Genomic DNA, 22,736 nt, shown 5'->3' on the forward strand with positions numbered 1-22,736 from the left:
GTTGAGATAGTGTCTCTGTAATCTAGGCTGGTGGGAAATTTGCTATGTAAACCAGGTTGATCTCCTGGGGTATCTATCCTCCAACTAAAGCCAAGTACTGGGATTATGTGAGCAACCACACCTAACTCAGAAAGTTTCATTATCCACATAGCTAATGTTATTTACTTTTTTTTCCCTAATGTCGCCCAGGCTGACTTCTAATTTGTTATGTAGCTAAGGGTTGTAGTGATACTTCATTTGTATTTTAATAGAAAAAGCTTGCCTGAAGTTCCGCCTTACAGACCAGACAGCGGTGACACACACCTTTAATCCCAGTAGTCACGCTAGTTTTCCACAGAAACTGGGCAGTAGAGGTGCCCGCCTTTAATCCCAGCCCTAGAAAGGAATATAAGGCGGGAGGAGACAGCTCTCTCACACAGTCTCATTCTGAGATTCCTGGAGGCAGGACCCCATTTCAGACTGAGGTAGAGGTAAGAGCCAGTGGCTGTTTGGCTTTTCTGACCTTCAGGTTGAACCGTAGTGGTGTGGGAAGTCCTTCTGTATATGTGCTGTTTTATTGGTTAATGAATAAAAAAGCTGCTTTAGGCCAGTGGCTTAGCAGAGCAGAGCTGGGTGGGGAAAACTAAACTGAATGCTGGAAAAAAGAAGGCAGAGTTAAGAGAAGCCATGGAGCCACAGAGGAGAAAGATGTGAGCTGCTAGCCAGAACCTTGCCGGTAGGCCATGACTCTCATGGTAAAATATAAAATAGAAATGGGTTAATTTAATACGTAAGAGCTTACTAGGAATATGCTAGAGTCACTGGCCAAGCAGTGTTTCAAATAATATAGTTTCTGTGTGACTATTTCGGGAGTCTGGGTAGCCAGGAAACAAACAAGTGGCCTCCTACTACACCCCAGTTTCTGTCTCTGGGTTTTTATTAATCATGCTACAAAGGATGAGTTTGAATTTCTAATTATCCTGCCTCTGCCTCTCCAGTGATTACAGGCATGTGTCATGGAGTCTGGTTTATGCTGTCCTGAGGATCAAACCCACGGAAGGATTCATGCATATGAGGCTAGCCCCCTCCCATAGCCTCACTTCTGTTTGTCCTGATTTGTTTGTTTGAGACAGTCTTGCTATGCAGCCCAGATATGTTCCAAGTTGGAATCCTGATTCAGCCTCCTGAGTACAGGAGTGCAGCCATGTGTCACCATACCCAGCTCCCTGTATCTCTTTCAGACAAGGCTGGGCTAGAGCAAGCAGTCAGCCTAAGGCTGAGGAAAACAAGCAGGTTCCATGGTGAGTGCAGCCCAGGCCAGGGAGTGAAGGGCCGGTGGGGTGGGGACTCTCGACCTGCCTGCTAAACATGTCTCCTAGGTAACCCTCAGGGTCTATAAGCTCTTGTTCATTCAGGGCATGTGGTGAGAGAAGTGGCTTGAAGTGAAGTTACCATGTGAGTAACACGGAAAAGTGAAAAGCCGCTTCCTCAGTTTGCAGGGAAATTCTGAACCGGTCTTTCAGTGGGTCTCACAGGAAGATGTGGGTGCACGGTTAGTCCGTCTCTGCACAGATGAAGATGTCTGTGTCTCATGGAAAGAGGTGACATAATCAGGCCTCTAGAAACCAGTGCACTATAACCTGACAAGGAAGGAAGGACTGGACCAAGGGCAGGCAGGTGGCCTACAGTTCTGTGCTACCACACCCACGGGGATCAGCAGGCCAGGCCGACCCGGCCGCTTTCTGACTCTTCACACCATCCATTCTGTTGTCTTATTTTTTTAAACTTATTTTTTATTTTATGTGCAATAGTGTTTTGCCTGCATGTATTTCTGGGTGAGGGTGTCAGATTCTTGGAGTTACAGACAGTTGTGAGCTGCCATGTGGATGCTGGGAATTGAACCCGGGTCCTCTGGAAGAGCAATCAGTGCTTTTAACCACTGAGCCATCTCTCTAGCCCTGTTGTCCTCTTCAATTCAATCTTGTTGTTGTTGTTGTTTGCTTCTTTGTTTTCAAGACAGGGTTCTCTATGTAGCCCTAGCTTCCCTGGAACTTGCTCTGTAGACCGTGCAAAATTCAGAGATCCACCCACCTCTCTGCCTGAGTGCTAGGACTGGCGGTGCATACCACCTCACCTGGCTCCAATGCAATCATTTTTATCTGCAGGTTTTTTTTCCCCATACAATGTAAAATGGGCTGAGAAACAAGATATTGCAACTTGTTTTCAACTGTAACATGTCCAAAATAGAGGGCCTACAGATTGAGGACCAAAATAAGGGGAGATGGGACCTAAGAGAGCTGAAGGGAAGGAAGGAGTCTTTGCTTTCAGCCAGGACGTTTGCTCTTTAATGACTGTGAAGTGATCCATCACATAGCATGCGGGAAGGTTGGAGCTCTTCCCTGTGGCACGGTGGGTGTTGTAATTGAGAGTTGTTATTACTTCTATTCCCAAGGCTGGAAACCCCCCATGAAATAACTGTTGTGGGAACATTAACCAAACTTAAAAGAAAGCTAAAGATAACTAACTTCTTTTTTAGAAGCGCAAATGTATTCCCTTCTGAAACAGGAAACGCTGGCTTTTAGAAGAGAAGAAGCAGAACTAGGAGGGACAATCCCTATGTGTGAGGTGGCGGACGGTAAACGAAGTGGGTCTCGGGGATCCTATCAGCGCTCTTTTTTAAACTAACTCTTCAGCAAGCTGTCTGCTCCTTCTCAAATACCAAATTTAAATGCTATTCCAGTAGCTCTATTGGAAGTTAATAAAAAGGCTGCCATGGAACTACCCCAGGAACATTTTAGATCAGATGATCGGAACCCACTCTGCAGCTTACTTTATGTACGGGCATTCTGCTCACCGCTCTTTAAACAGCACTTACTGATATACTCGGCACAAAAGGGGGTGGGGTGCGTCCCATCCTTCAACACCTTAGTCTGTACAGAGAGGACACCACACATGTGATGGTTTGAATGGAAGCGTGCCCTCCAGTCTCAGGCATGTGAGCACTTGGTCCTGAATTGATGGTGCTAAGGTTTAGAGGGCATGACCTTGTTCTTTGAAAGTTTTTAAAGACTGCACCATCTGACTTTGTTTTCTGCTTGTTGGTGCCTGTGGCTCAAGACATGAGCCCTTAGCTTCCAGTTCCTGTCACCGCGTCTCATTTTGCCCCTAAGGACTCTAACCTTTTGGAACCCCAAGCCTAAATAAACGCTTCTACAGGTTGCCTTGATCGTGGTGTTTCATCACTGCAATAGGAAAGAACTAGTATATCATATCAAAAACAAGATTGTGGGTCGGGGGGTTGGGGTTCCAAAGGAGGGCAACTTCCTGCAGTGGGGCAGAGATGCTATGGTGATCATTTTTCTTGGAAGCTGAAGAAGTATGGAGGGAAAGAAAAAAAAGACAGAAAAATCCCAGGAACTGACGATGTAAGAACAGCACATATTCCAAAAAATGCAAATCACTCCATACAGCTGCATAACATGATGCTTCACAGAACACAATGTGCTCCCACCTTGGTAAGAGCAAAGCCCAAAGCAGCCCAGCAGAGGCATGAGAGGTGGGGAAGAGTCTCCACCCGCGGCAGGTAAGGAATTCATGGGACACTGTGTCCCCCCGCCCGTAGTAAAAAGAAGCAGCAAGATATCCCCACGACACCATCCGAGGAGCCCACGCTAAAGCAAATCCTCCCTAAACCCTGGCGCACTGCTGTTCTACATCAGCTTGACACATGTCACAGTCATTTAAGAAGAAGGGATCTCAAGTGAGAGAAGTTCTCTGCGATATTGACCTATGGGCAAGCCTGTGGGGTATTTTCTTTATTGGTGATTGATGAGGTGGGGGCTCACTGTAGGTGGTACTACCCCTCGCAAGACAGTGGTCCTGGATAGTATAAACAAACAAATTGAGCAAACCAGTAAGCAGCACTCCTCCATAGCTTCTGCTTCATCTCCTGCCTCCAGGTTCCTGCCTTCGGTTCCTGTGTTCCTGCACTGACTGCCTGCCCTCCAGGCTCCTGAGTTGCCTGCCCACCTTCCAGGTTTCTATGCTGCCTTCCGGACCCCAGGTTCCTGCACTGACTCCCTGCCCTCTATGATGAGAGTTGTGAGCTGCAATAAAACTATCTCCTCTCCACGTAACTTTTGGTTGTGGTCTTTATCACCACAGTAGACACCCTAACTAAGAACCTGATGGTATTTCCTATCTTGGGGAGCCCATGCACACAGGCAGGCAAATTCCTGAGTACATTCGCTTAGAGAATTCATTCATTCCCAAGTGTGCTCAGTTGACGGTCATACATTTCCGAAAGACAGAAGGCACATGTTAGCATGCTTGGCTTGCAGTCATGAAAAATGTCAAAACAGCGGGCAAGGAGCGAATCCGGGCCTTCCAGCTTGCACATCAGCTGGAAATAAGGGACACTTTGGAGGGGCAGTGACACTGGTGTTTGTTCCTGGAAGTGCCTGCCTCGCTCACCAGCTAATACTGCGGTCTAAGCTGCAGACAGGGAGGGCAGGGAAGATCATGATTGGGTAACCAAGAGCCTTAAAGGTTGGAACTTCAGTGAAGCAGCAATGGACATCAAGTAGAGGAGGAAGTGGTCCCATCTCCAAGTCCATGCCACACAGGACAAAGGTGACTTGGAAGAAACCTTTAACTGGAAGCGAGGGAGAAGCAATGGGGAGTGTGTGGGCAAATTCAAGCATGGAGCGGTGAGGGCTTGACTAAATCAGTGGTGACAGAGCCTGCATGAAGGTTAATGACAATGACAACGTAGAGCAGGGGCATGCAGAGAGGAAAAGACGCGGATTTCAGGAGTTTACTTAGGTACCCAGATGCATAGGAACGTCAGTCAAGGTAGGATACTTGTGGCAAGGCTGCCTCTCTGCCTCCTGACTGCCAGGAATACAGGCATGTGCCAGGATGCCATTTTCCTCAGTCTCCACCAAACTTCCGGCTCGTACGTCATACTCTAGTGCCTCTTGACGAGTCCTGAAGATGCTTAGGAAGCCGTGCTGAGTCCCTAAGCCATAATCTTGCCTAACAGACGCCTTCAGCAAGCTCCAGATTCGCTAGTGATTAAGAGCTGCACCCACAGAGAATGCTGCTGTCCTTGCTACCTGTTTACACCATTTTGGGGTCTCAGAATAGTTTCCTATCCTCAGGGTGTGTGTGTGTGTGTGTGTGTGTGTGTGTGTGTGTGTGTGTGTGTGTGTGTAAAGGTCAAAAGTTGACATGGGGGGTCTTCCTCTATCAGTCTTTCGAGACAAGTTCAGCTAAAGGTCACACCCCATACTTCGCCCCGTCTCTCTCACCAGTACTGGTGAGGGGCATGCACTGCCAGGCCTGGCCCCAGGCTCTCTCACCCGTACTGGTCTGGGGTGTGCATTGCCAGGCCCAGCCTTTCCCTTGGGTGCTGGGGATCTGAACTTGGGTCTGTGCTAACCTTCCCAGTCCTTAACACTATTGTGTATTCATAACAAAGACCAACTGAAAACATTTGGGACAGAGACCCGGAACACAGGTCATCATATCTGGCCTTTACACACACAAAAACACCCTTTCCCTCTCCTCTCCCCCCCCCCACTCTCGTCAGACTAGGGGAGAGTTCAGCCCCATATCTATAAAGGGAGTGAAAAGTAAAGGAAAAAGGGGTGATTTTACAAATCAAGAATTGCAGAAATAAAGTTTCTGGTTTGACTCTACTGGCTGGGAAGGTGGCTCAGTCAGGTAAGGGTCTGCCATCAGATCCTAAGGACCTGAGTTCGGATCCTCAGCACCCATGTGAAAGTTGAGCATGGTGGTGTGTGTAACTGCACGGCTGGAGGGTGGAGACAGGCAGAGCACTGAAGGGTACTGGTAAGTTCCAAGTTCATTAAGAGACGCTGTTGCAAAAATTAAGGTGGAGCATGACTGAGGTAGACACCAATGCAGCCTCTGGTATGCTTGCTCTTCTCTCTCTGCGCCCCCCATTCACTATTTTATACAAATGAGGGGAGCAGGCAGGTGTGTCAGATAAGCTTCCTGCATTCCAAGGACCACAGAAAGTGAACTACCACGATTTTAGCATTTATACCGGCCGCCCTCTGTCGATTGTGTGCCAGTGTGACGTAATGCCATCTGGTTGATGACTTTCTCTGTAGCCTTTCTTTGTCAACCACGTGCAAACCTGGCAGTTCTGAGACTTATCACAGTTTGCTTCTGTTTTCCCTTAGCTAAACTTAGCTTTTTAGTTCTCTAATTGTTCAAGTCACTTAGTGCATTAGCTTGGTCGTCCATACAATCGGGGACTCCCTGGACACACAACTAGAGCACTGATGGCAGACAAAGGACCAGATGGCCTTTTCTTTTGAGAGATCTACACAGGGAGAAGTGAACTGAGAACAGATATACAGAAAGCCACTTAACGGGCAGTGGTCGTGCGTGCCTTTAATTCCAGTACGTGGGAGGCAGAGGTAGGCGGATTTCTGAGTCTGAGGCCAGCCTGGTCTACAGAGTGAGCTCTGAAACAGCCAGGGCCGTACAGAGAAACCCTGTCTCGAAGAAACAAACAAGCAAAATAAATGAATAAATACAACAAAAAACCACTTTACAGGTTTGAGAAACAAGAAAGGTGTAATTTATATTCTTTTAATGTTAAGGCCAAGAAACAATCTCTCTTTTAAAAAATGTATAGGTATTTTAAAAAATACTCAGGCTACAAGTGGGGTTGCATGTTAATCCCAGCACTGTGGAGGCAAAGGCAGGTCTCTGTGAGTTCAAGGTCAGCCTGGTTTACATAGAGAATTCCAGGACAGCCAGGGCTACACAGTGAGACCCTGTCTCAAAAAACAAAACCAAACAACAACAATAAACCACAAACTAAGACCATGATACTACCGCTGACAGTAGTAAACTTGAGTTTCTTGTTATCAAAAAGTAAGACTGGAGAAACAAAAGGAACTCAATGTGGGAACAAAAGCTATGGGGAAAAGCAAAATCACCACAAGAGAAAGGGAAGAACAAAGCCAGCTGGGAGTGGAAGCACACAGCCTTTATTCCAGAGGCAGAGGCAGGGGAATGACTGAGTCTGAGGCCAGCCTGGTCTAAATAGAGAGTTCTAAGTCAGCTAGGGCTACACAACGAGACCTTGACTCAAAAACAAAACAAATGAAATGAACAACAAAACCATGAGCCAGCATGGAGGCTGAGGCAGGCGGATCATGGGTTTGAGGACTGAGTGGGGGATGGAAGGGTCAAACTAAGAGAACCCTGACCTTCGGATGTTCTAAAGCAAGTATGCCCACACTCCTCACAAAATTTAAAGATGAAAGAGAATACACGTTGCTTCTGTTTAACATGTTACCTCAGTACACAGTGGGGAATGCCATGGCTACACGCAGAACAGTAACGCTAAGCAGCTTCTGCAGTGACTGGATGGTTTCTGTGTTGTGTGTAGAAATAGACAGGAAAATTCTTTTCAATTTTCTCACCTCTTAAATAATTAGGGATTTTTTTTTGCCAAAGAAAACAGAAAGATAGAGATGAATGTATCTACATATGTAATGAATCAGTAGTGATTGATTGCTGAAATGGTGACGGTTACCATCTCTAAGTGCTAATGTATGCATTTCACCAACTTTCTGTCTAACTAATTCTCACAGTGAAGCCCCTCCCGCGCTTCTTCTCAAGCTCTGCGCCTTGCTCTCTGCCTTGAGACAGGGCGTCTTGCTGTTTGCAGTGTGCAGTCCAGGATCTAGGGGAGCCTCCTGCCCCTGCCTCCAATCTCAGCATGGGAGCACCTGGGTTACAAAGGGGCACTGCCACTTCCAGCTCCACGTGGGTTCTAGAGCTCCAAACCCAGGTCCCTGGGCCAACGGCTTCACCCGCTGAGCCATCTCTATGGACCTATTATTCTTATTATTTCCTTTTTACGCTCTACCAACTGAGCTCTACATCCAGGCATATAACTTTAAAAAAATACATATAGGTTCTCTTTTGTGTGTATGGTGCATGCGTTTGTGTGGGTAGATGCACATATGTATGAGCATGCGTGTTTATGTGAAGAGGCCGGAAGTTGCTGTCTAGTGTCTTCAGCCACTCTCCACTTTGCTTCCTGAGTCAGGAGCTCCCTGGAGCTGGGAGGGAGCACATCAGTTTGATGGACTGGCGGGTCAGTGTGCTCAGGGCGGGTCAGTGCACTCAGGGATCATTTGTCTCTATGGCTGCAGCACTGGGGTGCCAGATGTGCCAGAACACCTGATTGACAAGGTCCTTGTGCTTGCACTAAACAATTCACACACTGAGTCCTCTCCTTAGCACCTAAATTAGATTTTAAACAAATACCCTATGATAAGATACAAAAATTGGCAGCCTTCCCTTTAATTCTAATTTACAGGTGGTTCCCACTTATCAAAGCTACCTAATTCAATTTCCCTTTGAAAATCCATTCTTTTCTCCTAAGGTAACTTCTCTCATGATAGTTAGAGTGTTTATTTCAGAATCACTGTGAGGTTAACTACTCTAGCTGGCTAGCCTAGGAAGCAGATCCATTTTCTCAGGAGAAAAGTCTTCTAAGCCTCAACTGAGATGTAAAAGTTACATCTCTTTGATTCGCTCTTCCCTCGATTTGATGAGCAAGAGGACCTCTGTCTACTTACTTGGGTTTCTCCACTCACGTTTCTCTGCTTCTACTGAACAGCCATACTGGTCACTAGCAACTTCTGAGGCTGGGAAGGTCCCTTGCCCTAAACCCGTGACTCTCTTCCTCTAATCCCTGATTCCTAGCTTGAGAACTATTTTGGAGTCCTTGGTTTTAGGACATGTTTCTAGGCCTCCTGGATTTCCAGACTCCACTTTGGGACACTGCACATTATTTGGATTTGGGGAAAATGCCCCAGCAACAGCTGAAAACCCCTACCATCGCGAGATTAGCCCTTGCAGAGCTCAGTCTGCTAACTGGACTGATCCTGGGCATCCTCCCATTTTACATTTTTAATATAAACTCAAACGGTTCTAGGAAATAAGGGGGCTTGGGATGAGAAGAGGTAAGAGCTAGGGTAACTGGGACTCTAAGAAGGGACTCGAAATGCAAGCTGCAGTCTGGAAATGCCATGTCTGCTCCTCCCCCGTCGGCCACCAAAGGTCCCAGATTCCTGCAGTCTGGAGCTGACCTGCTGCACTGAACGTCAGTTACTGCCCACATCAGCCCGGTGTCAGCGACAGTTCTGTTGCCTTTTCCCTTGTCCGTGGGATGCGCACTAGCTGCTCTGGGAGCTACTGCACTGCTGAGGATGGAGACACACAAGGGAGACATAACTGCTTTGCCCAGGCGCACGACAAACATCTGGAATGTAAATTACATTCATTGCTGCTTCCTCCCCAGGACCGTTGGATTCACTGTCTCAAGCTGCCCGCACTTGCCTCCTGCTCTACCCTTCTTTTCTCGAGGAGGCCTCAGAACGCGAGTGATAGTCAGACCTTTGCGGTCGCCCTTCCTTCCTATTGCAACAGAGCAGAAAGGAATTCTCCTGCTCTGTCCCTCTCTGCTACTCTGACCCTGCTTCTTATAAGTGGTTTTAAGTGACTAAGACAGCATTGCACACATGTTTGAATCCTTGTTTGCTTCTTTAAAGAGACGTGTTCTTTCTTACTGAAACATTACGAGATTGGGGACACTGCACACATCAAATTGGCACACTGTAGACATCAAACAAACAACAGCCATTATTCTGGCCTCCATCAGTCTTGCGACTACTATCTACCCAGCCACCAACAGGTACAGATGCAAGGTCAGGGTGGGCACCCAGACCCGGGGGGAGAGAGGGAGAGAGGGAGAGAGGGAGAGAGGGAGAGAGACTGGGAAGCTGGGACCACAGAGAGAACACAAAGCTGTGAATCAGAGGCAGAACAGGAAGCAGGGCAATGACAGGACTCTTTTACTTACTTTATCTAAAAAGAAATAAACTCAATTTCTTAAAGGCCACTAAACTTGTAGCTTTTCTAAATATTTAAAAGGCTATTCTTGTCTTGAATATAAAAAGTCAGTTAAGTATAATATAATAAAATATCTGCAATGACAAGAATGTCCTTCCAATCCCCTTTTTACATTCCTGGGCAGATCTCCCACGTTAAACAGCTCTGGTTAACCTCTAGTTCAAACTGGCAAACCACGTGTCTGTGTCCTGGAATGCTCCTGACAACCGGTCATTTGAGTCGGAGCCCAAAGCAATGCCATACCTTACACACATGGCTCTCCTAACAGTCACAGGCAGAACTCATCCCCCGAAGCAGGATTCTCCAACTAGACCAGGGAGAGTGTCACTCAGAGATGCTCCCCTCCCCTTCTCAGGGGATCAGTGGCAATACAGGACTGGCAATCAAGCTGCCGCCCAAGTGTGCCCTGCTGTGAATCCACGAGCTGTTTGTAATGCTGCTCGCTGCTACTCTCTCACGTGTTTTCCACTCCTTAACAATAGCCATGTTGTTTCCCGGCTTGGAAAACTCACATGAACATCGACATTGCCCTGGTAGTCATGTTCTGCTCTGGGTGGCCAACCGAAGGCCATGCACAGAGCTGCCTTTGTTGGGAGGAAAATGCTTTCTCTGAAGCTTATGGTGCCACTGACTTGTTTTGTGCTGTACACTCTTCCTGGCTCCAATACATGCAAATGACAGCAAACTCCCAGGGTGGAGCAGAGGACACGGAAAAGCGGGTCAGTCTAGCCAGCGAGGTTACAGAACTCGAACAGCCCTGTGTTTCCAACGGTTATTTTCATTTCATTTTATAAGCATGGGTGTTTTGTCTGCATGTATGCCTATGTACCACACATGTGCCTGGTACCCTCAGAGACCAGAAGAGGGTGTTGGATCCCCCAGGACTGGAGTTAGAGATGGTTGTGGGCCACCAAGGGGGTGCTGGGAATTGAGCCTGAGGCCTCAGGAAGAACAGCCAGGGCGTTTAACTATGAAGCCATCACTCCAGTCTGTGTTCTGAGTTTTGGCATAAGATTCTGCTGAACTTACCTAAGATTCTAAATAAATTAGTTTTCAGACTCAAGTTCTTTTCTTTCCTTTAGAATTACTTAAAATAAGTGGGGCTGGAGAGATGGCTCAGTGGTAAAGATCACTGCCTGCTCTTCCAGAGGACCCGGGTTCAATTCCCAGAACCCACATGGCAGCTCACAACTGCCTGCTACTCCAGTTCCAAGGGATCTGATACCCTTATACATGCATACATTCAGGCAATACATAAATGAACATAAAAGTAAAAAATAAATTATAAAAAATAAGTGAACAGCTTTGGCATGTGGTAATTACGTACTAATATAATTAGCTTGGGAGAAGATTTCATAAAAAGTGACATCCCAAGACAAATGAGTTTGGTTATAGATAAAACAATATTGAGGTACTGCATTTTCCCAGGCTAGAAAAGAAAAAAAGGAGTAAATAATAACCACTATTATAGCTACTATTAAATCTGATAAATTTCTTTCTAAAAAGGTAGAGAAATATCCAGAAGGGAAACAGCCCAAACTCTTTGTACCTCAAACTCAATTTCCAAAGTGAATGAAAGCAGATAGCTTAATAAACACCTCTCCTACAGCTTAACAGAGGAAACCCCACAGTAAACCTAACCCAGCCAATCAGAGTACCCTAAGGGCAGGAACAAACTGGAGACAGGGGTCACCAGACCAGCAGGAACTGGGACGGTAGACCCAGCGCTCAGCAACTGTTTATCAGGGGCTGAGGTCTTGGCTCAGTGCACCAAACATTTCCCTGGCAAGTGTGAGGACTGGGGCTCAGAGCCCCAGAACCCACATAAAAGACAGGCAGGCATGATGGCACCCCACAGTCCCAGCACTTGGGAGGCAGACACAGGGTAAGCTGACTAGTTAGCCAGAACTGGCAAGCTCTGGGATCAGCAAGAGACCTTGCCTGATCCGTAAAATGTAGCAACCAGGGAGACACTCCACATTAACTTCAGGCCTCCATATGCATACATGTGTGCGCCCACTCACAAGCGAACATGCAGACACACAAAATAAACAGCCTTTAAAATCTCTGCCCACTGGAAGTCCAAAGCTGTTTCTCTTCTATCTTTTGGACACTAAAGTGCTGACAGTCTGTGCTGAAGTCCAACAGACTTCAGTTTTGATTCCATCCTCTCTGGTATGCTGACAAGGCAGGAGGTGAGGACTCTCCGGGGCTCTCTCAAACATGGGGAAGTCAGCCAGACGGTGGTAGCCACTGAGATCACCCCTTATTCGGTACACATACTCAATGCTGTAACATCTGGCCAGTTCATATCAAACACGAAGCGGTACTTACGCAACGTGAACCCTGGCAGGTGTTCCAAATGCCAGCTGGCAGAATGCAGCTTTTGAAAACGTTTCCTTGGAGCTGGAGAGATGGTTCAGTGGTTAAGAGCATTGCCTGCTCTTCCAAAGGTTCTGAGTTCAATTCCCAGCAACCACATGGTGGCTCACAACCATCTGTAATGAGGTCTGGTGCCCTCTTCTGGCCTGCAGACACACACACAGACAGAATATTGTATACAAAATATATAATAAAAAAGAAAATGTTTCCTTAGGTCGAATTATCAGAATATTAAGCTTAAGTTTAGAAACAACTTTACTCAAATTCCTGCTCACTCTGGGGTTCTTTTCAGCACCAACAAAATGCATAATTTTCTCAGCGCTTTAATGGACTTTTATGTTTACATGATTTACGTCTAGTTTCTGTTTCCTTTACTGTGAGGTCTTACTCAGGGTCTGGCAGATTCTCTGAACATGGTGTGTGGGGTTTTTCCTGACTTCTGAGCAAGTATTATTTTAATGTTATAAGATCATAGTGTCATTGTCTTAACAATATAAAAATTGACTAAGAGCTTCCGAAAATGATTGAGTTGTTGGCTAAAAGGGCAGCAGGTGTTGTGCTATCTTAGGTTAAGGAGCTGGGCTGGGGCATCACTGCGCTAAGACATGTTGTTTCAGACTTCTGGCACTCTCTCCCGCTGGACTGAGTCATCTGCTGTCTGTAAACCTGAAACAGGATTCTGTTACGTCATGCTGGTTTCTAATAAATGGAAATGTTATGGTTTCCATTTCTAGCCCACTTTTCACTAACTGAAGAAAATATCCTGGTATTAACATAGGTGGGGAGAGTCAGTCCGCGTTTCTGAAACTTTTTAAATGGAGACTTAAAGGTATGCTTAAATGACTTGCATTAATCGCTTCAAATTTGAAAACTATGTTGGAAATTTTGGGGGTCAACCAGAGAGCCTACAGATGCACCAGGTAATGCACTCCCTCTGAGCTCCCCCTCAGCCCCAGCATTGTCTCATCTCCATGAACTGAGTCATTTGGAAACATTGGACGTTAGCTTTCATTGTCGACTTGACACCGTCTAGCGTGACCTGGCAAGAGGGAGCCTCAGCTGAAGGTTCACCCAACAGACTGGCCTGTGATCATGTCTGTGGGAATCATCTTGATTAGTGATTGGTGTGAGGAGGGCCCAGTCCACTGTGGGCAGAACTTGGGTGTATGAGGAAGTTGGCGCGGAACAAGCCAGTAAGCAGCATCTTCCAAGGTCTCTGTTTCAGGTCCTGCTTGAGTTCCGGCCCTGGCTTCCCTCAGTGATGGAGCGTGGCCTCTAAGCAGAAATAAGCCCTTTCCCTCCTAGGTTGCTACTGTGGTGTTTTATCACAAGAACAGAAAACTCACTAGGCCACCCAGATTACACATTTTTTTAAAGGATGGAAATTAGAATCATTCCCTGGGATATTCCTTAAATTCAAGGGGACACTCTGACTAGGTGGACCTGGAATAGAAAGCAGAAAATAGCCCGATTTGAGACATAACAAAACAAGGCAACAGTTCCCAAAGGACAGAACACGTCGTTTAGCATGCCTCAGTGGTTAAGAGAACAAACGGCTCTTCTAGAGGACCTGAGGTCAAGCCCCAGTGCTGATATTGGGGCTCAGGATCACCTTTAAGTCCAGCTCCTGGTGGCCCGATGACGCTGGCCTCTGAGGGCACTGGCATACACACGCCCCACACAGCCACACATGCAAATACTCAATTAAAATAAAAGTAGTTTAAAAAACAAATTATAGTTTAATCTTTTTTGCATTTTACTCAAAGAAAAGAGCAATGAGATACAATTCAGGGTGAAGAGATAACTGTTAGGGAAACCTAGAGATGCTGCCGTAAACAAAACCACAGCGGCTGTTGTCGTCTTGGGCTGTTTTAGAGCGAGCATCATGGCAGCCAGTATATACTACATGGAATGTATGTACTAATCTAGGTCCTTCTGTCCCTCATGTGTTACTAAGTACATATGACTACTGAGCATTTGGCATGTGACTGGTTCAGTTTGAACACTTAATAAAAAAACTCATTCAATGCTGATTAAACAGCAAAATAATCTCTTATGTTTCGAATTACATTAAATATATTGCTTAAATTATTTTCAGCTATTTTTATTTTTTTAACTGTGGCTACTAGAGATTTAAAATCATGGATGCACTTTACATTATTCCTAGATAAGCTCCGCAAGAACAGTCAGTTCTATAAAATTAGAAGAAATAATCATTACATAATATGAATATTAAGATATCACTTTTTCAAGGAAATAAATGAGAGCCCAGTCATATTGGCACGTGCCTATATTCTCAGCATTTGAAATGCCGAGGCAAGGAGATAGTCACGAGCTAAGCCAACCTGAACTCCATAGCAGGAGGCCATGTCAAAAAAAAAAAGTCATGAAGATATGGTGAGTTAAGGGGCTCAGACAGGAGATGAACGACACATTCCAGATCACAAGCACTAAATCTCACAGGGCACAGGGGATCCATGGGTGAGGGGCATGATCTGAAAAAGTCTTTCTCCTGGAACACCACAGACTGTCGGGTAAGAACCAGTCAGAACCAATCCTTAGGAGCTCTCCCATCCCACATTTGCAGAGCCAGCAGAAACCTTAGGGGCAAAAGTTACAAAATTCTGCCTTGACAAGAAGGGATTTAGTTACAGTCTTGAGAATGCCAGGTTGTAACACACATTAGACTGGGAGCAAACATTTGCTGAACTGTTGTAAAGGGCGGCTTTCCAGGAAACTGGATTACTGAGAGGAAGAGGGGGGACATCCCTGCCAACCCTTAGGCTGGGCCTTCCTTAGGTGCAGGAAATCAGGCAAGAAGGTTTCAATGCAAAAGCAGCCCCCCTCCCAGCTCACCATAGGTTCACATCCAGTATCTGAAGACCTGAAGTCAAGACTGAAACCTTCCTTGGCATTTACACTATGTTTCAGAGGGAAGGCAGACGTGGCCATACCCGTATGGGGGACTCAGCTCTTCCACGTCTAGGTCGACACAGAATAAAAGCAGATCATCTGTCATCCTCAATTCTCCTAGACTTGAACTCATTATGTTTCTATAAATGACACATTTAAAACAGAGTCAGAAAACTTAAGAGAAAAAGGAAGAGATGACAACTTTGTCTTTATAGTCCTTAACAGAAAATATACGAAAGTATAAATATAAATATACAAAGTATATGCACTAAAAAGCACACACATGCCGGGTGGTGGTGGCACATGCCTTCAATCCCAGCACTCGGGAGGCAGATCTCTGTGAGTTCGAGTCCAGCCTGGTCTTCAAGAGCTAGTTCCATACAAGCACACACATGGCTTTAAACTTCAAACACAAATAGATGCAGAAAACGACAAGATCTCCTAAGTAAAATGGGAGTGAGGGGATCATGGGCAGAAGGGGTGGGGAAAGAAAGGAAGCGAGCAGAGAAAAATATATTGCTCAATAAAAACCATAAAAAAGAAGTAGATGGAAGTGCACAGATATGGGGAGAGAACTTCAAACAAGAAATTGAAAGCAAAATAATGCAAAGTTAGTGCAGGTCACCTGTTAGCAAATAATCTCTGTCCAATACACATGTCCTTTCCTATAGTTATGTGGAGGAGGAGCTGGCTGGAACTGGGAAGATCTGCCTGAGTCTGTGGGACATGGAATTACACTGCTCAGAAAGGCACCTGTAGGTAAAGGCACCTGCAGACAGCTGCTTCCCCTGGGGGTGAGCTACAATGCAGACAGCACTCCAGTTCCCAAGTACTTTCACATTCCAGTCATGGTCCTCACTGCGGCAGACAGGAACCGGCAGAGGTACTGACATGGGGACGAAAGGGAAACTCTAGGAAGCAAGAAAGTGGCGTGAGTCAAGCAGGGAAATTCCTGCTGCTGCCAAGGACTGCTGGTCTATAAAATGCTCCTGCTTCAGCCTTCCCACTGTTCTCTGCAGAGCACACCAAAGCTGAGGCAGAGCAGCAGCCGCTGGGGTGGACATGAAGGGCGTGGCCGTAGCCTTCGCTGTGCTAATCTGTGCTACAGCTGTCCAAGGTATATGATCCCTTTCTCTTCTGTGCCGATACGTTCGCTCATGTGCTATCTTTCAAATCCTTTTCTCTAAAATACACAGTCAATTTAATTTCACACATTAGAAGTTCTAGCAATGGCAGGAAATATTGGAAATCTTTATATGAAAAGATTATTTTAACTATGGATGATAAACTTTATAGATTTCTTAATTTTCTGACAATTACCTAGCAAGAGCCTTTAGAGGAAGCTCTCACTGTCTGTTCATATGGGATTATGTTGGTGTGTGTGAAAATTAGTTTAAGCAAGAGCTCATTGATTTATTATAATCAATACTTTCAGAATAATAGAAAAAAGGAAATTATCTCTGGGGCGATGGTCATAGTAATGTTATATGTGTTTGATCAATACTTCGCTGGAGGATAAGTGTGTTTAGGGCAGCGTGGGTACCGACAAGGCTCTGCAGCCCCGCCCCCCAAGAATACTGTCTCTAAAGGGCAGCCTTATTGACATTTCCCCATCAGCTGAACCTAGAACTGTATCTCCTGTGCTCTGATGGTTCTATCAGAGCAGATCTGGGCTAAGGAATATGGGGCCTACAAGACAAACCTAGTCATGTTTAGAACTCTCCCTGCTCTGAGAAAGCAGCGAATCTTTGTGGTTTCCCTGGAGACGCTTGTGGGGTCTGAAAGCCAGTTAGCTCTGGAGGATAGCAAGATTTATGATACTTAGCTTTAGTCTAGAATCTGATCTTCAGAAGACAAAGATCAAAAGAATTGTTAACTATTTGCTCATTTACTAAAGAACAGACTACCAGGGTCTGTGCCAGCTAGAAAACCATTTAAAATAAACCCAGAAGAGCCACTTTGCTCCCGTGTTCCTGAAGGCTGTGCAGTTGTTATTTCAGGTATCAAGTGCCTGGCTGGTGGCATACACACTCCACAGTGTAAGTTCTGGACTTAAAGAGGCTGAGCAAAGGCAGGGTAACACTAAAATGTGGGGTCTGCTATGTACTGCTTCAAGTTCAAGGTCATCCTGGGCTTTCTGGTGAGCTGGAGGCCAGCCTGGGTCAAACAGCAAACGAGTCCTATCTGAAACCTAAATTAAATAATTTATAAAAATCAATGAGTGAACTAATCAAGGATATAATAAATTAGCATACAGCAGAGGGAGATATTATAGGGAGATCTTAATTCCAATGCACACAAAGGAGACTTCTAGAAATGTGTCTGCCGCCGTCCCTTCCCCCAGGACTGCAATTCACAGCATGACTAACCAGTTCCGTGATCTGTTCTAGGCTTCACTATGTTCAGAGCGGGGCGCTGTCTTTGTATAAACACTGGAATGAAAGCGGTCAGGATGGCAGATATCGAGAGAGTCTCCGTAATCTACCCGACTAGAGGCTGTGCCAAAGTCGAAGTGATGTAAGGAATGGGCTTGCTGGAGATGACCGTGGGGTAGGTGTCTTCGCTTTGTTGACATTTCCCCCAAAGGTTAAAACTTCTCTGTATCTTCCTTAACAGTGTTACCCTGAAAGCCAATAAAGGAGAAAGGTGCCTGAACCCCAAATCAAAGCAAGCACACATCATACAACAGGTAGGTCACCAGACTTCCAAGCCAGAACGCGATCTTATCCATGAGAGCTCAGGACCACAGAAAGCAGGCAACCGCAGGAAGACCCCATAACAATCCTAACAAAAGCTGCATGAAGCATTCAGTTATGGGGTCCTGGGTTATGGCAACATCCTTTTCCTGCTACGTGTTCTTACTACTGAGAAAACAAAACAACCCAGTAAATAAAACTTTGCATTTTCAGAGAATTTATACTAACACTACTCATATTTTAGAAAGCAACTTCTGCCTTTTATGTCCACTGGCAATCTGGTGTTTTTGGCGTGGTCTGTTATATGTGCATACTTGCTTTTATACTTCCGACTACAAGACAGTTTGCTGTTTTTATTTCTTAAAAAAAAAAAAGCAAACTTACTTCAGCAATACCACACTGATTACCTGAAGTCTGTTTTCCTTTCACCATCTGCGACTTAAGTGGATAAATCATACATTACCTGTTTTTATTGGTGGAAAATGTTAAAATCTAATTGTTAGAAAGGTCCTGAGGATTTTGTCTGTACCGAATGGTCATTTACTACCATCTTTGTATGTTCTAAAACTCAGAGGAAAAAATGTTGTATTATTCAGAGCTTCAAGTCTTACTGGAGAATTGATGGTTTGTTTCCTTGCTAGTCTTCCCCTGACCCTTAGTGTTTAAAATAGTAATTAAACCTATATTTTGTGATTGTTAAAAAAAAACCAACAAAACAAAAATTCTTCATTTTCTAATTACAGGCAATAGAAAGAAAGAGTTCTTTAAAGCGCCAAAACCATGTGAAGTCCTAAAGGGACTGGAAACCTTACGTGTCTGACTGCGACTACTCAAACGTGAACTGTGAGACAACCCAGCCTTCTGTCTCGGAATATGCACCCATCAATTACCAGGTTGCAAAACCTTCTAGGACGTTTGATATGCCTAACTATTCTGCTTGGCTATAGAAATATTTATCTCTAAAAGTCACGTGTCTGCATGGGTGCGCATTCCGCGTTACCTTCTGTGGTTACAATGGACTCATTGTTACTGGAGCCCAGTCCAGTACTGGACTCAAAAGCATCTGTGTGTGTAGTAAGACATTCCTTAAAGAATTTTTCATACAAATAAACATTCCTTTCCCCAAATACCCCAAGGCACATAAGCATCTAGGAGAAAGTTTCCATGTAGCATCTTGTTAGTTCATTCACGAGATGTACTGCAGACAATTCTGGAAAGAACCTAATGCTTCCTTAGTAACATTAGTTTCCCCCAAAGTATTCTAAAGGAGTTAAGATGTACATTTCTTTTTATATACTTTATCACTTACAATAGTCTGGATACATTTTAAATATAAAGTGCTTTTGTTCACCAAAGAAAAATATTGAAAAAAAAACCTATGCATATCTATCAATCTGTTCTTTTTTATTCTGTTTTCGAGAAAAATATATACTTTGGACATTTCCTTTGTCATACTGTGAATGGTAGGGACAGCTAAAACTGGCTTTCTTTAAAAAGAGTAAAACTTGTGTTTTTCTAGTCAGCTCCTATGACTGTTATTAAATCATAAACAACCGTATGCTTTCTGGGCATCGATACGCCTTCCACCTTCAGGTTTTTTTTTTTTTTACTTTGTATTTTAGAGGCATACAGCTACATGTCATCACACAGTATATTCTTTAGAATATAAAGTATATTCTTTAGAAATATACTTCAACGGGAGGAGTTGGGAATGAGAAAGAATATAATGAAAAGGTATTTTAGAAAATTCTTAAATAAATAAAAGGAAACTAGCTGGCTAAGGTGGTGCACGCCTTTAACTCTAGCGCCTGAAAGGCAGAGGCAAGAGGATCTTCGAGTTTGAAGCCAGCCTAGTCTACACAATGGGTTCCAGGACAGCCCAGGTGCCATAAAGAAATCCTGTCTTGAAACACCAGGGAAAAAAAAAAGTAGTCATAAAAAAATCTATTCACATTTATTTAGGATTAGAGGGATTGTTCCTAAACCAACACCTCCTCCCCTTTCCCTTAAGCAAATTCCTTACCTTGTGACTTTCTGAGCCCAGCCAAGATGGAGAAACCAAAGGGAGGTTTCCTATCAACTTCAACAAAGACCTGGCATGGCTGTGCCTACCCCACCCTCTGCACTTCAGCCAGGGCACAAAGACAGTATCAGGAAGACCGCTCAGTAGCAGCGGTGACGCTCTTGTCAGTGGCTTCCTAACACCTGACTTGGCCCTGATGGGTCATTTCTACCTAGCTCCCACATGTGTATGTCAGTTTTGCAGATCTGATTGTCAGTCCACAGCTCCATAAACAGGGGATCACAACATCATCGAATACGGAGACACACACCACCTGGCAACAGTAAAAGACCTCTGGAAGCACAACCACCAAACAGATCAGACACAGTAGCCCACGGTGTTTGTAGCAGCATTTGCCCATGTCTCATCTCGGGATATCGCTGTCACCTCGGTTCTGAGCGCATGACATATAATGTGTGCACTGCGCTGTGGTGTAGGAGGTCCCTCTGTCTTTGTGCTGCTTTCATTGGTTAATAAAGAAACTGCTTTGGGTCTGTTGATAGAGCAGAACTTAGGTAGGCAGGGAAGATTAAGCGGAATACTGGGAGGAAGAAGGCAGAGTTGGAGAGACGCTATGGAGCCGCCGCCAGAGTCAAACATGCTGAATCTTTGCCGGTAAGCCACTGCTACATGGCAATATACAGATTAATAGAAATGGGTTAAATCAAGATGTGAGAGTTAGCCAATACGAGGCTAGAGCTAATGGGCCAGGCAGTGATTTAATTAATACAATTTCTGTGTGGTTATTTCGGGGCTAAGCTAGCTGGGCCGCCGGGCCGAACATGCAGGCCCTCATCTGTGCATGCCATGACACCATGAATGCAATCAATCAATTGTGCCTGAAACACTCAGACTGGAAACCATTGCATATGCAGCAATTGAGGTGTCTGCTGTGCATACAGAGATGCCTGCTCTTGCAGAAACATTGCTGCTTAATTACAAAGAAAAAGGCTCTTCATATTTCATACTGTCATCATTCAGTATGTAAAAGTATCACAGGGTATCCTTGGGTTGGACTGTATTAAAAGATTTGGTTTTTTAACTGCCCTTACAGGACTGGGAATATAGCTCAATACTAGGGCTACTGCGTGGCGTGTGCAAGGCCCCAGGTTCAATTCCAGCACTGAAGTACATGGCATTTTGAGTTGCTGACTTGAGCTTTGTTGAAAAGAAATCAGTTTATTTTAACTGAGGATTAGAGAAGAATTTCCAACAATTTCTGAAATGCCCTAAATACACATCATATTTTTTTGTATAACTATGTAAAGCAGTGTCCTCAACACTGACAATTTTGAAATAAAGATATCCAGCCAGGTGATGGTGGCACACGCCTTTAATCCCAGCACTTGGGAGGCAGAGGCAGGCGGATCTCTGAGATTGAGGCCAGCCTGGGCTACAAGAGCTAGTTCCAGGACAGCCAGGGCTGTGACACAGAGAAACCTTGTCTCAAAAAACTAAAAAACAAACAAAAAAGATCTCCTCAGACTTTGAAATGCACTGAGGATGTTCCACTCTCTCCAATGTCAAGCATCCAGCTAAGACAGAATGCTTTATGTAAAAAGAAAGTACCACGTGTATTCTCATTCATATGAAACTATTCTTGTCTTTCATGAATGGCAAAATTATATGTACAGCAAATTATTGTTTTAAAAATATATTATTTGTGGCATATTACCATCATTTTCTTGCGTGCCTATTTTATACAACTATGCATCTGGGGTCGCATAAGCATACTTGGACATGAAGTCATCACAGGTTGGAATGTTTTAGAAGCCCTGCTCCAGTCTTCCTGTAGATTCTTCAACTAACAAATTAATTATTTTTCTTATATCAAAACCTACAACTACAGCACTTGTATATAGCTTCATATACATTTGGAAAATGAAAATATCCTCGGGTTATAATCTGGTGTATCACTGGTTCAGGGTTGGTAGGGATTCAGGAGGTTGGGGTACAGAGGGGAATGCTGTTTGGTGGGCACAGGTATCTGAGATAAACAAGCACAGGATGGGGACGGGGTCCAGGGGAGGGGGCGGGGCATCAGCACAGAGCTAGGAATGTACTCACTACCAATCACCTCTATAATTTCAGTGGCTACGATAGAAGTTATATGTTCATTTTATCACAACAGAAAGGGCTAGATCAATCAGATAATGATAAAAATAAAAAGAAAATGAGAAATATGCCATAGACTGAGGGATAGAGTAGATGAACTGTAGAAACTAAGAAAAGGAATCAAGAAAAAACGCTAAGGAGCAGAGATGGAAATTAAGAAATACACTGAGAGGTTTGAAAGAACAGGGGAATGTGCCCCAAAGGCTCTCATTTGAACACTTGGGCTCAAGCTGGCGGCACTATTTTGAGGGATTGTAGAACCTTTGGCCATGGGGACTAGCTGGTGGATGTGGGACTCTAAGGGCAGGAACTGAGCTTGAGAGCCGAGTTCCTCTTTATCCAAATGTTCTGCTTCATCAGCTTCGAAGATGTGAGCAAGCCATGCTACAAAGTCCTGCCACCACCCAGGACACCGCCCTTCCCCATGTCTCTCCCAGGGTGGACTGTATCTCTTGAACTGTGCTCCAGAATACACCCATGCTCAAGTGACTTCATCAGAGACTTGGTCACAGTATCATCAGAAAGGTAATACAGTACTGCCTCTAACTTGGAAACTTTGGTTTATCGGGGAAATCTGAAGGCTAGGTTTTAAATGTATAGAACATGAAATATTAATT

At 44.8% G+C, this 22,736-nt stretch overlaps 2 protein-coding genes across 2 annotated transcripts in view; one reads left to right on the forward strand and one right to left on the reverse strand.

Moving 5' to 3' along the window:
• Positions 1–22,736, reverse strand: part of Art3 (ADP-ribosyltransferase 3 (inactive)) — an 88,555-nt gene that overhangs the window by 40,192 nt on the left and 25,627 nt on the right. The gene's annotated exons all lie outside the window — the stretch shown is intronic.
• Positions 16,095–18,736, forward strand: Cxcl11 (C-X-C motif chemokine ligand 11). Its single transcript, XM_057772902.1, has 5 exons — positions 16,095–16,129; positions 16,287–16,363; positions 17,637–17,763; positions 17,863–17,935; positions 18,686–18,736. Exons 1-5 carry the CDS (start codon positions 16,095–16,097, stop codon positions 18,734–18,736), a joined length of 363 nt encoding a protein of 120 aa, XP_057628885.1.

Source organism: Chionomys nivalis, chromosome 6, assembly GCF_950005125.1.
Source record: "Chionomys nivalis chromosome 6, mChiNiv1.1, whole genome shotgun sequence".
NCBI lineage: Eukaryota > Metazoa > Chordata > Mammalia > Rodentia > Cricetidae > Chionomys > Chionomys nivalis.